Source organism: Mesoplodon bidens (assembly GCF_964165515.1).
Source record: "Mesoplodon bidens genome assembly, chromosome: 11".
Classification (NCBI taxonomy): Eukaryota; Metazoa; Chordata; class Mammalia; order Artiodactyla; family Ziphiidae; genus Mesoplodon; species Mesoplodon bidens.
This window is the reverse complement of record NC_138167.1, coordinates 45,047,331-45,061,162: the sequence shown is the minus strand read 5'-3', so window position 1 is coordinate 45,061,162 and position 13,832 is coordinate 45,047,331. Positions and strand designations below refer to the sequence as shown.

At 55.1% G+C, this 13,832-nt stretch overlaps 1 protein-coding gene across 6 annotated transcripts; it reads left to right on the top strand.

Moving 5' to 3' along the window:
• The first annotated feature begins 6,266 nt into the window (after positions 1-6,266).
• Positions 6,267-12,732, top strand: ATG101 (autophagy related 101). 6 transcript variants are annotated; one of them, XM_081248628.1, is made up of 4 exons: positions 6,267-6,283; positions 6,805-6,961; positions 9,671-9,998; positions 12,025-12,732. In XM_081248628.1, exons 3-4 carry the CDS (start codon positions 9,747-9,749, stop codon positions 12,427-12,429), a joined length of 657 nt encoding a protein of 218 aa, XP_081104754.1. In that variant the 5' UTR covers positions 6,267-6,283; positions 6,805-6,961; positions 9,671-9,746; the 3' UTR covers positions 12,430-12,732. The 6 variants fall into 6 exon arrangements, with proteins under 6 accessions (XP_081104754.1, XP_081104755.1, XP_081104751.1 ...); XM_081248629.1 differs by lacking the exon at positions 6,267-6,283 and adding an exon at positions 6,452-6,482; XM_081248625.1 differs by lacking the exon at positions 6,267-6,283 and adding an exon at positions 6,465-6,547.
• Positions 12,733-13,832: the final 1,100 nt, after the last annotated feature.

Below are 13,832 nucleotides of genomic sequence, written 5' to 3'. Positions count from 1 at the left end.
CAAGGGCCTTCCCTGGTGCTCCAGCCCGTCTGCAGGTTACCCAAGTAGTCCCCAGCCACCTACCCTCGCTCAGGTTCTGTTCTGAAGGGTCCATGTGGGGTGGGCTGGGGAGTCCTGGGCCCTGTGCGTGATGACTGCCATGGCCAGCAGTGTGTGGACTTCCAAGCGTGCATCCCTGGCACCCCTGCCAGAGCTCCTGAGTGAGCCTGTGTCACAGCACCAGCACCTGGCAAGGCGGGGCTAGGGGTGGGGCTGTTGGGAGATCTGCTTCTGTTCTCAGCCCTGCCCCCAGCTCCACGCTGCTCTCTGAGAAGTCCCTCTTCCTCACTGAGCCTTGGTTTCCCGTCTGTTCCACGCGGAGGTGAGTCTGGTGGCAGTACTCTGGTTAGGAGCAGAGCTTGCTGGGAAGTCCCCCACCAGCTGTGGCTGGACTGAGTCCCTCTCCCTTTGAATCACTCTTTGGCAAAGACAGATGTGGAGCACAGGGCAGGCCCCTGGGGAAGGCAAAAGGTGTTTGAGGAGGGGCCAGGGGTCGGGAATGGGCCGGGGCAGTGGAGAATCTTGGTCCCTATAGGTATCTAGGCCCCATAGTGATGACAGTAGCTACCACATACTATGTTTTATCATCCACCAAGTTCTTTTCATATGATATTTGTTATTTCTAGCCCTCAGTACCACACTGTAAGGAAAGCGTGCAACACAGCAGAGGGGTAAGGAGCGAGGACTCCAGAACCAGACTCCCCGGCTTTAAATCTTGGCTCCAGCTCTTCCTAGCTGTGCAATTTTGGGCAAGTCACTTTACCTTTCTGTGCCTCAGTGTTTTCATCTATAAATGGGGAAATTAGTTGTACCTATTTCACAAAGTTGCTAATAGTGATTACACGAATGAATATATACAAAGTGTTTCCAACAGTGCCTGCCATGTAGCAGGCACCCAATAAATAATAGCTATCGTTTTTACCAAAGAGGAGAATTCATCTCAGAGGAAAGGAAATGACTTTCCCAAGGTCACTTGACTTCTAAGTGGCTGAGCTGCATGGGTCTAACTACCTAGCCACTAGGTCTCCCTGTCCTTGTAAATGAAAGAAGCTCCATGGATGGTGGCTCCTTTCCAGGACTCTGGCGATTGGGGTAGGGGGTGGGGGGCTGATTTCTCCAACCCTGCCCCGCCCTGCCCCGCCCAAGGGCTGGAGCCTGCAGGCAGGCCTTTTCTTTCCAACCAACTGGAAGAACTGGCCTCTGAGTCTTGCTAGGGGCCAGGAGGGCGAACAAGGGGGCATTGAGCCTGGTGGGCCCTCACAATGGCCGCTCTGTCCTTGCGGCCCGGGGGCTGGGCCGTTTCCGTCGGGGACAATAGTCAAAAGGCAGTGACGCCGGCAGGGCCTGGAATCCCAGGCGGGATTTTCCAAGGTCTCAAATCCCGTTGTTTGTCCTCACAGGAGACCCAGGAAGCGTACCTCCCTGTCTCCCCACACCCCACCCACGCAAGGCCCTGTGCCCAGAGGCCCTGGCCCCCTCCCCAGTCTGGAGGTGGCTCGGTGACTGGGGCCATAGCTCTGAGGTCTAGGCTCTGAGCAGGGGCCGATGGCTCTTCCCTGGGGCCTGGGATGGGGGAAGCTGTGCTACACCCGGACGTGGTTATGGAGCTAGGTGGTGAGGGTCGGCCTCAAGGAAGTAGAGAAGCTTCTGAAGGTCACAGGCAAGCAGCTGGTACTTGAGCTCTACGATACCGCACGGTTGCTCTGAGTGTCCATGCGCCAGGCTGGGTGGTAGCCGGCTCTGTGGCTGCAGAGGGAAGCCTGTGAGAGCCTGTCAGAGGTGGGAAGCTGCTGTGTGGTGGCTGGACAGTCCGCAGGTCTAGTGATGTCCTTCCGTGGCCGTGAGGCAGCTGTGTTGGGCCTGTTCTGGTTGAGGGCAGTGCTGGGTCCCCTCACGTGAGAATTGGGTCTGAGGATTCCCAGCGTGTTTTAGCTTAAATCTGGACGAGCCCCAGCCCTGCCGAGCCCCTGACTTTAGCAGTGAACCCAGGGCTGCTGGGCCTTCTCAGAGCATGAGGCTGAAGGGCTGCGCCTCCGTCCGTCTGCCTTGCCTCCCTGTCCGGGCCTGGCCTTGCAGCCCCACAGCTCAGCTGGCGGCCGCTCTGCTCTCCCTGGAGCCCCAGACCGCTGCTCCTCCCTGCTTCAGGCTCAGGCCGCTGCCAGCCCTGCCCTGGCCCCCGGGCTGGGGGCTGTTTGCGTAAGGCCTAGGCTGCCTAGTGGGACTTGGAAACATCCAGCCCCCTGTGGGAAGGGCAGGAAGGAGTGCAAGGCTGAGGAAACCCCCCTCCACCCCCTCAATATCCCCTTCCCCACACAGCCGGGGACATTATGAGGGCGGGAGGCACATTCCAGGGTCCCCAGCTGGACTCTGAGGGCTCTGGGGCCCTGGAGGCTCTGGCCTTGGCGTCTGCCTCCCGTCCCCCACCCCTAGGCCCATGCTCCGGCCATCCTGCCCACCACCCTGGTTCCCCTTTGCCTCCTGCTGGGCCCTGACCCTGCCAGGCCGGGGTGCCACTTGAGGTCTCCTCAAGGTCTCACCCAGGTGCTGGCTCAGGACCATAAATCATGCCAGCTCGGCTGTGAGGGCCGGGGGTGGCAGCTGGGCTGGGGAGGGGAGTGCAGGGGGGGCCTGTCTCGGTACGTGCTGCGTTAGCAGGAAGCAGTGCCCAGCTGCGAGCCGGGCGGGCAGGGTGCTGACCGTCGCTGCCCTAGTCAAGGGACATCAGAGGGAAAGGGCCGCCACCCGGGGAGCCCAGCCTTGGGGTAGCCCAAGCAGCAGACCTGGACCCCATCCCAGGTAACTGGGGTACCATGAGGATAGCTACAGAGGTGACCCCACCCGATAGGAAACCTGGGACAGAAAAGCAGCCCCCCAGGAGTAGGTGGAGAGACTCCCTTACCAAGGGTGGGTAAACAGGCTTCTTCTTTTGCAAGGATAGCCTCGCAGAATCCCCTGCCCCAAAGAACAACAGATATGCACACACCTCTCAAAGGAACAGAGGCACAGACCTCGCAGGAAGGAGAGATTGACCCCTTACCCCGGCAGGACACAGAAATAAATCACCACCCCAGCTTGGCCAGAGAGACAAACACGTAGATCTTCTCAGAGAAAGAGACACACCACCCTTCCCATCACAGAAGGACAGAGCCCCATGTGTCCCAGGGGAAAGGGCAGCAGATGTGCCACCTCCCACCCAGCTCAGGTCTAGAGGCTGCCTGATGAGACTGGGCTGGGAGCCGCCTCTTCCTCACGCTCTCTGCCACTCTCTCATCCGCCCAGCCGTTTCCTCTGCCTGGGAAGAGGTGGGGCTGGGAGTGACATCCAGAAAGGGTGGGAGCTGGAGCAACCCCTGCCCAGGATCCCAGGGGGCAGATGTCAGAGGGGACAGCTGGTCCTCATCGCCCCTGTGGCTTGGCTCGGATTAGAGGGTCAGCGGGCAGGGTGCCGGCTACACAGCCAAGCTGGCCACTGTCAGGGGCCCCCAGCCTGACGTCAGTCCCACTCATTGTTGCTGCAGAGGCTTGAGTCACTCCCTGTGACGCACTGGGGTCAGCTCTGGAGCGGCTGGGGGTGGCCTGCAGGGCCAGCTTCAGGGCTCAGCTCTCCCCTGGGCACACTAGGATGGGGCGGGGCCGTCCGAGGCCACACTCGCCATGCGAAGCCAGCTGCCTACTCCCAAGGTCTTGGGTTGGCCTTCGAGGTCCCTCCGCAAAGCCTTTGCTGCAGACGTGCCTCAGAGGGCCTTCACCAGTCGCCTGTCTGACTGGCTGGCCGTGACTCTGGCTGAGAAGTCAGCTCCCTCTGTCCTGGCCTGTCCTGCCTCAGAACTCTCAGTTCCCACCCTCAGCCCTCAGTGAGAGCTCTTTCTCCAACTCTTTTCTGTCTCCTTCTCCAGGAAGCCTCCCCAGCATAATTCCCTGTAGCCCCACTTCTTCCTGGAATTGCCAAGCCCCCTTCTTGTCCATCTCCTCAGGTTGCTGTTGTGTGCTCTCTGCAGTTGTCCTGGTTTTCCACTGGTGCCCAGTCACCTCCCAGCTTGCTGAGAGCAGGGCTTGGGATTCCTCTTCACTCTGAATGTGTCACTTTCTATTCCAGGCCACAGGCGTCTTTCTGGGATGACAGCAGTGGCTTCCATCCTGGCCCCTTCTGGCCCCTGCAAAACCTGCTGTCATTTTTCGTACCATTGGTTGTGTTTTCTCACCCAGGTGCAACTTCTGGTCCATTTCCTCTGTGAGACTCTGAGCTCCTGGAGGGCCAGGATTGTGACTTGTCCCCCTTGGTAGGACATCGGCCTGGCATGGGGACAGTTACACAGGTGTGACATGATTGAATGATTCCATCTGGGTCATTGGGAGTAGTGGCATAGGATGGGAGAATTCATTCCACACAGCCTCATTTTCTTGGGCTGAGACCCTTGCTCCCTGACAGGACCACCCAGATGTGTGTAGGACTCAGGGTCAGAGTTACAATGAGAATGGCCCTGTAAGGATTCAGGGTGGTACGAGGAGGCGAGGACTGGCCAGTGTCTGGATGTGAGATAAGATAGGTGAGGGGGCTCAGGCAGGAAAGGCTCCAGGGACAAGGTGAGGTGTGGAGGGAGGAGAGTGGGTAAAAAGACTGGCAGAATGAGGAAAGAGTAGCTGTGTGGCTTTGGCAAGTGTATTAGTCAGGGTTTTCCAGAGAAAGAGATCCAATAGGATGTGTATATATAGAAAGAGATTTAGTATGAGGACTTGGCTCATGTGATTATGGGAGCTGACAGGTCCCAAGATCTACAGTCAGCAAGCTGGAGATCCAGGAGAGCCGATGGTGCGATTCCAAATGCGGGCAGGCTCGAGGCCCAGGAGGAGCAGATAGGTCACTTCAAGTCTGATGTCCCATCTTGAAAGCAGTCAGGGAGGGTCAGAACCTTGTAGTCTATTCAGGCCTTCAACTGATTGGATGGGGCCCACCCTCCTTAGGGAAGGTCATCTACTTTACTAAGTCTGCATTCAAATGTTAATCTTGTCCAGAAAGACCCTCACAGACACACTCAGAATAATGTTTGACCAAATGTCGGGGCACTCTGTGGCACAGTCGAATTGAGACATAACATTTGCTGTCACAGCACATCACTACATATCACTGAGCCTCAGTTTCATTATCTGTAAATTGGGGGGAAACTGTATTTACTTTCAAAGGCAGTTGGAGAAATCAACACACTAGTGCATGTGAAGTGCTGGTGTGGTACCTTGGAAAGCTCGGTGACTGGTAGTGGTGATGATGGGGATGTCAGGACAGTGGCAGTGAAGGGCCCTGAGATGAGTGTGTCAGGGGACAGAGAGCAGTCAGTCACTCCCCTCACTCACTGGCAGTCTCTGGAAGTTAGGCTCTGTTGTTTTTTTTTTTTTGGTCACACGACATGCAGGGTCTTAGTTTCCCCATCAGCGATTGAACCCGTGCCTCTTGCAGTGGAAGTGGGGAGTCTTAACCACTGGACCGCCAGGGAAGTCCCTAGGCTCTGTTTCTCTGCCACCCCTCCCCGCCCCGGGGGCTAGTTCTAACCTCCCTGGGTCCCCCTCCTTTGGCTCCTTACAGATCCTCTCCTCTCAATATTTTATCCTGATTCCCTTCTGGTTAAGTCCAGGCTCTAGAAGAGGATGCTGGACTGTAAAGCAGGCAACTTTCTCCTTCCCCAGGCCACATTTATAGAGGAGAAAATCAGAATGGATGAATGACATCAAGAGACGCACACAGAGGCAATGGCAGAATTACAAGCTTTACAAGAAATGTCACCAGATCCGTCATGGCAGAGCACCAAGAAGTGCTCCTGTGTGAAGATAACGGAGTAAGGTTAGGCCCCTTTGTCCAGCATCTTTGTGGGGCCGGGGATCTTGTCTATCATGCACATTGAACAAGCAAAAGTTTTGCCATTCACTCATAACACTGGCTTGAGCTCATCTCCAGGGCACCTCTCCAAATGGCATGTCCCTCATCTTGGGGGATCGATGCCCCTTCCAGGCCTCTGAGCCCAGACTTGGGGCTCCGTTCCAGGGATGGCTCGCCGCCGATGACTACTCTCGGCCAAGGGAGGCAGCACAGCGCCCATCAGGCCCCTCCTTCCTTCTAATCTCTATGGCGGAAGTGAGTTGTTCCAGCCGAAACACAACAACATCCTCGGTGGTGGGAGTGAATGGACTCGTCCAAATGAGGGAGATACTTCTTACCATCAAATCTTAAAAGACGATAGATAATCCAGAAAAAGGTAGCTTTCAAATTATAGAGCAGCGTATGACTCTGTTTGTCCTCTGGAGTGGAGGTAGAACTATCTGGATAGCTGCACTAGTGTCAGGGCTCGGCCAGCCCTGCTCGCGCCCCCGCCGGAGGCCGATGGAGCAGGTGGGACAGGCCAGGCTCGCAGAGGAGGGTCAGGGCTTCCGGCGCCGGCACCGCCTCCTGCCGAGGTGATCTGGTGCCCGCGGGGAGGGTGGTTGCGTGGCCCGAAGGTCCAGGACGGGGTTTCGGGGAGGTGGGGGATCGTTCTAGCCGTGTGCCCCCTTCTCTTGTGCGAGCGCGGGCGCGCCTCGAACTCCCGGGACCGGCCAGGCTGGGCGCGGGGCGCCGCTCCCGAGACCTGGAGGAGTCCGCTCCTCCCGCGTAGCCCTGGACCGTGGAGGTTCGCCGGGACTGGTGGCTGGAGAAACGCGACTCGGACGGGAAGTCCTTCCTGCGTCCGGCCGGGGTTTCTTGATGCGGAGCCGAATAACTGTGTGTTTTTGCGTTCAGCCCATTTCTTGCGGCTCATCGGGCGCGCGGAGTTTGCGGCGTACCTGCGGAGATCGTACCTGCGGAGATCGCACCTGCGGAGGGCTTACCTGCGCCTGAGGAGGAGGAAGGGCAAGATCCAGCCTGAGGGACTGGCGCTCCATCCTCTCTGCATAAGGTGAGGATGGGGGTACCCTGGGCTCCGACCTGACTCAGAGAAGGCATCAGTCAGCCTCTGCACCTGTGCTCTGCAGATCTGGGCCTTGGGGGCACCGAAGGGACGAGACTTCCCAGGTCCTGCCTTGGAGAAGTCCCCTGCTCACCGGGGTCGGGGGTGAGGGAGCAGACAAGCTCATCACAGACCAAAGGTGGCCGCGTTGGGAAGGAGGCTGAGGTTGGTTAGTATTGACTTCCTGAAGGAGTGGAGTAGCGCTGAGAATGACGGAAGAGCCTGGGTTTGGGGCAAGAGTGAAGAGGTGGATGGCCTGTTTGAAGGTTTGCGGGGGATACAAGAGGGGGTTTGTGGAAGAAAGGGGAGCTGGACCAGAGCTGGGAATCTTTAGATGGGAAATTGCTGGATGGAGTTAGACTAGAGAACCAACCCAGGAACAATTCCTGCATCAGGATGAATTGAGCAGTCACTTTGTACTAGGAATCAGGTATACTGAGATTCCAGTGATGACTAGGATGCAGTCCCTGCCCTCAAGGAATCGTCTGCCTAGTTGGAGAGATCAGTCAAGATTAACACCTGTGGAAAGATAACTGATAATACAGGTAGTCCTGGGCTGATTGCCAAGCGAGCGGCAGAGCCAGCTTGATCTCTGAGCAGTCCATGGACTGCTGCCCTGTCTTCAGGGACAAAGAGACAAACCAATACACTTTGAAGAGAGCTGCCAGACTTGAGGAGATAAGATGTGATGTCAAGCTGGCATGTTTATGGGGACTGGAGACCTTTAACCTGTAGACGGGGTGGGGGGGGCGGTAAGGGGGTGATGGAAGAGTTGCCTTTAAATATCTGAAAGGCTCCTTTGTGGAAAAAGGGTGAAACTTATTCTGTGTGTGGCTCTTGATATCAAAACTAAGTTTAGTGGCTTGAAGCACTAAGAGACAGATTCCTTCCATAGAGGGAATCACTGAGTAGAGCTTTGAAAAGACGGAATGGCCTGCTGGGACAGGTAGTGAATTCTCTGTTAGGGGAGGTGTGTAGGCTGAACCCTCTCAGCTAAGAAATTTGACTGATTCCTCTCCTGCTGGGCTGATATTCAGTTACTGATGAAGTTCTGGTTCTCAAGTCTGTTTTTTTTTTTAATTTTTAAAATTTATTTTTTTATTTTTGGCTATGTTGGGTCTTCTTTGCTGCGCGCGAGCTTTCTCTAGTTGTGGCGAGCAGGGGCTACACTTGGTTGCGGTGCATGGGCTTCTCATTGCGGTGGCTTCTCTTGTTGCGGATCACAGGCTCTAGGCGCGTGGGCTTCAGTAGTTGTGACGCACGGGCTCGGTAGTTGTGTATTGCGGGCTCTAGAGCACAGGCTCAGTAGTTGTGGTGCATGGGCTTCATTGCTCCGCGGCATGTGGGATCTTCCCGGACCAGGGCTTGAACCCGTGTACCCTGCATTGGCAGGCGGATTCTTAACCACTGTGCCACCAGGGAAGCCCTCAAGTCTCTTCTTTCCTTCCCACTCCTTCTACCAGTCCTGTCCTGTTGCCTTGCGTTATCTCTCATCAATGACAATGAAATAATTATAGCAGCTAATACTACTTGTCAGGAACTGCTTTAAGGGCTTTACAGATACTTACTCATCCCGTCCTTGAGACGACCCTTTCAAGGTAGCTATTGTGAATATGCCCTTTTTATGGATTGGGGAAACTGAGGCACATAAGGGTGAGGCAGCTTGCCCAAGATCACACAGTGAGCAGTTGGCAGAGCTGGGGTTCCAACCCAGGCCGTCTGGCTTTAGAGTCACTGCTCTTAACCACTATTCTACTGTGTCTTACATGTGTTATTTTATTTAATCCTCATAACGATCCAAATTTACAGATAAGAAAATAGACTCAGAGGTTGAATGATTTGCTTAAGGTCACAGAGCAAGATATAGGAGAGCTGGGATTCAGACCCAGGCCCTTTGGACGTGAAAACCCCACACTCTGTACTTCACTCTCCCATATCCCATTGCACTGTCTCTGTAACTGTCACTACTGTAGCGGCCTCTAACTGGACTCCTTGCCCAGCCCTTTCTGCCTTAAATTGGCAAGTTTTTACCTCAGTCTGTGGATGGAAACGTGAGATTTGGTGTGTATGTATCAGTCAGGTTTTCAAGTCCAGTCTTCTTAGCTTTCACTGACTTCTCAGAGTAGTCTGTGACCCCAAAATAGTGACGAGCCATTCTTTGCTTGTCAACCAGAGTTAACTTTCTGACGCACAGATTCAGTGTTGGACAGTGATGCATTGACTCTTCACTGCCCTCGGGACAGAGTCCAGATGCCTTAATCTGGTCATTCAAGATCCCAGGAAATCTGATTCCAATCTTCCTTTTCTTCTTATTCCCACTGTGTAGTCTCACCACTCTGGTAATGTTTACCTGCCTGTCTCTCCTCCATCCTGGCAGCTTCTCAAGGGCAGGGGCTGACAGGTGTTGCACAGTGAGCACTTGCTGTAAACTGCACTGCATACCGTCATGGAATTCAGGCCTGGGCTGGGTGTTTGGACTGGTGACTTTGAGGCTCTCCCCATCTCCGATCCCGAGAGCCTGTGATTCTCTGCCAGCATGTGCTGCGCAGTGTGGAGATGGGCCGCGGCGGCAGGGGCTGGGCTGGGTCTGGAAGGAAGTGAAAGGTGACACGCAGATCATGCAGAAGGTGTCCACATCTGATCTGGCTCCTTTTGCAGGGCAGTCCCCAGGTGGGGCGAAGCTTCCCCGTCTTTACTCTCGTCCCCGACCCCAGCGTGGGCCACCGGCTACAAGATGAACTGTCGCTCAGAGGTGCTGGAGGTGTCGGTGGAGGGGCGGCAGGTGGAGGAGGCCATGCTGGCTGTGCTGCACACGGTGCTCCTGCACCGCAGCACCGGCAAGTTCCACTACAAGAAGGAGGGCACCTACTCCATTGGCACTGTGGGCACCCAAGACGTTGACTGCGACTTCATCGACTTCACCTATGTGCGTGTCTCCTCTGAGGAGCTGGACCGCGCCCTGCGCAAGGTCGTCGGGGAGTTCAGGGTAAGGTGGGGCGCCGTGGGCGGCAGGTGGCCCCTGAGTGTCGGCCCCGCCCCGCCCCGGCTTGCTGCTGGAACAGCTTGCCCTTCCTGGGTGTACTTGTCGGGTTCTTTCAGGTTCTAAGGAACAGGCACTTTCAGAGCTTCTGTGGGTGAGGAGGGCTTGGTGGGGGGAGCGGGGAGGTGAAGGGACCTCGTAAAAATACAAGGAAGCAGAGCAGGAAGCCCTCGTAGCACTGGCGGTCAGGGCCCCTGGGGTGATCATTGCCCCTGTGCTCTTGACCTTCTCTCTGACCCTGCAGTTCTCTCTACTGATACCCCTCTGCTCTGCTTCCACATTTGGGCCTCTCTTACATGAAACTCCCTGAGAGGGAGGGTTGCTGGGCTCAGGCAGTGGGCATCCAAGTGGAGTGTCTCTTGGGCAGCGTGGCACGTGTCTGTGTGTGCCTGTAGGGGCGAGGGGAAAGGTGGACGGGACACGCTAGTCTGCTAATGTTGGTCACCTCGGGGTGGGAATGGAGGCGTGATTTTTATTTTGTCTTCATTCAGTGTTGCAGTGTTTCACTATTTCAATGAGTGCATATTTTTAAATTTTAAAGTAACCAAGGGAATTTCTCTTAAGGTGTTCCCTGAGGTCAGAGGAGGAGGGTTGTCTGTCTGACTTCCATTCCACAGAGGTGTGATCCTTGCAGGGGGTGGACCCTCTCCCAGGCCACAGTGGGCTCCCCACCCTCATCCCTCCAAGGCCAGAAAGGGCAAGTTCATAAGGGTTGCCCGGTCCCCCTTCAAAGGGAGGCGGCGGTACTCAGCCCTCTGTCCTCAGATGCCTATGAGCGGCACGTGGAGCACAGTGGACTGTTAAGAGCATAGACTCTGGAGCCAGGCTCTACCGCCCAACAAGTGTGTGACCTTGGGCAAGTGATTCCACTCCGCCCAGCCTCAGTTTCACTGTGTGTAAAATTAGGATGAAAATTTTACCCACCTCATGGGGTATATGCACCATGATGATTAAATGAGTCAAATATGTCAAGTGCTTGACAGCCTGCACGCAGGAAGCATTATAGAAGTGGCAGCTGTGATTACTGTCAGCCGAGGGCACACGAGCTTGGTTTGTTCGTGAAGGAGAGACTTATTCCTGATGGGCAGTGAAGGACTTGAGGGAGGCATCCTTACCTTCTGGATTGGCCCTGACTCAGATGGAAAGGTGCTTTAGGGTCTCGGCCACATTAGGAGCAGAGTGTGGGGTCGCCACACCCCACGGGGGGCAGGCAGATTTATTGGACCAGGTGGCCCCATTGACTTCGCTCCAGGTCTGGTCTGTCCTTCCCCTCCTGTCCCCCTTTGGTTCCTTGGCTTCCGTCTCTCTATTTAAGGATCACTGGGCTTTTCTTTAGAGGCTGTGAGTTTAGGTTGTCATCGAGTGAATGAAGTAGGATTGTGCTTAATTGGCCTGGGGAGAAGGAGACGTTGGAGAGAAGGTGATTTTGGAGAACGTTCTGAAGGATGGGGGCCAAAGGGGCGGGGTTGTGGAAGGAGAAGGAAGGTCCTTCTGGTAAAGTTGAAAGGCAAAGATTTTGAAATCAGACAAGCTGGATTCAAACCCTGGCGCCGTCATCCACTGGCCTGGGACTTTGGCAAGGTAACTTGCCAGCGACTCTGAGCCTCATTCTGCCTCAGTAAAATGGAGGTTATATACCTGCCGCCCAGAGTTGTTGAGAGGAGCGAGCAGGATTGTGTGTGTAAAGAGCCTGGCCCAGAATATGTGCTTAAAGACATCACTTCTGAGCAAAGCTGGAGGAGTTGGGTGAGCACACAGCTTTTGTTTGCTTGAACCATTCAGCTTTAGGCCGGCAGTTTGCTGTGGCACTTCACACGAATCCTTTACTCTCTGGGTCTCATTCCCTGCCCTCCCGGAAGGACTGAAGAAGCTAGGAGAGCAGTTAATTCCCTGGGGCGTAGGAAGCAGGCCCTCACAGAGCGAGAACCCCTCGGAGGCTTTGGCCTGCTCACTCTTGCTCCTCCTTCCCCAGGATGCCCTGCGAAACTCCGGGGGCGATGGGCTGGGGCAGATGTCCTTGGAGTTCTATCAGAAGAAGAAGTCTCGCTGGCCTTTCTCAGACGAGTGCATCCCCTGGGAAGTGTGGACGGTCAAGGTGCACGTGGTGGCCCTGGCCACGGAGCAGGAGCGGCAGATCTGCCGGGAGAAGGTGGGTGAGAAACTCTGCGAGAAGATCATCAACATTGTGGAGGTGATGAACCGGCACGAGTACCTTCCCAAGATGCCCACGCAGTCGGAGGTGGACAACGTGTTTGACACAGGCTTGCGGGACGTGCAGCCCTATCTCTACAAGATCTCCTTCCAGATCACCGATGCCCTGGGCTCCTCTGTCACCACCACCATGCGCAGGCTCATCAAAGACACCCTGGCCCTCTAGGCGTCGCTGGGGCCTTGGGCGCTCCTTGATGGCTTGCGGACCTTGGCTTCTGGGGATCGTACTGTTAGGCCCTGTTAGCCCTTGGGGCTCTGGAACCCGCTCCAGGTCCTTGAGGAGACTTGGAAGGGCCACCCCTGGCTTCCTGTTGTGTGGTTGCCAGTCTCTGGTCATCCTTGTCACCTTCACTGATGGTCAAGTCCGGCCTACACTGTCTCTCTGCACCCCTGGTGGGGGTCCCCTTTCCTTCGCTGTACAGAGGAGCCGTCACTAGGATGGTGAATAAAGTTGAGAATGTGAGTTTGGGTTGAGCCGTCTCCCTTGGCTGGTGTTCTGCCCTGAAACATTAACACTTTTTTAGCAGACCTGCTAGGACACACGTGTGTGTTGAGGGCATTATTCCAAGATGAGGGGAGTGGGCGGATGGGATTAAAGATAGATTAAAGCTGATTGATTTTGTACTTTGTTGGACATTCACATAAGCAGGTGTGACCATGGTCAGTCCCATGAATGAGGACACAGATCAGGATCTACTGCTTTTGGATATGACTGTGCTATTTCTTCTCCCTTCCTAAGGAAGCTATGACATCCCTGCCTTTTATATTATCTGGTCTTCCTTCAGATGACCCCAAAGAATATCTCCTCTGTCTTCATAGAGCACACACAGGCCCCCACTTGCACCAGAAAGCTCATTTGATTTGGTGTTTCTCTCTCTGGAGAGAGAGATTGGCCACCTTGAGACTGGTGTCCGGTAACACTTCTTCCAGTTTGGGCTGGCCCTCGCCAGTTGTTAGGACATTGGTAACTCACTCATTTCTAGGCAAGCATGCTCAAAACCAGTGAACTCCATTGTGTGCTTTCCATTGATTTAGTCTTCCATATTTTACAATGCTTTTTGTTACATAGGTGCCAGTTCTAACCAAACTAAATGAGCAGTGCATAAGCAGCTGTGCTAAGGGAGAAAGGGGCTGGGGGTCTTGTCCATGGTCCTGGAGCAGTTAGGTGCCAGGATGGCCAGGAAGTGTTTGCACGTTTTTCTCATTCCAGGCCACTCTTGGCCATGCGTTATTTCATGAGGGGTTTTCTGATGTCCTACCCTTGACCTCTAGGGCACTGGGGAGTTGGAGAACTCGGGAGGGTCTCAGGGGTTTGGAGATGGGGAAGACCAATTCTCAGCAAGTCCTTGATGAGGTGTGACCCTACCTGGCCTGCTGCCGTCTGGGGGACCTTCTTTTCCTCCTGGAAGCCATCAGCTCATCCCTTCTGGGGAGTTGGCTGAGTCAGGTGTTTGCCGACAGTGACTTTGTTTTAAACCGACCTCAGGGTTGCTGCAGTTCTCAGGAGACCTGGGTGGGAGGGTCTTTCCTCCATCCCAGCTTCCCCAGACTTTCTACTTTTTTGCATCC

Coding starts and splice junctions, on each gene's coding strand:
- ATG101 (XM_081248628.1), top strand. CDS start 9,747: ATGAACTGTCGCTCAGAGGTGCTGGAGGTGTCGGTGGAGGGGCGGCAG. Junction 9,999..12,024: donor AGGTCGTCGGGGAGTTCAGG/GTAAGGTGGGGC, acceptor CTCCTTCCCCAG/GATGCCCTGCGAAACTCCGG.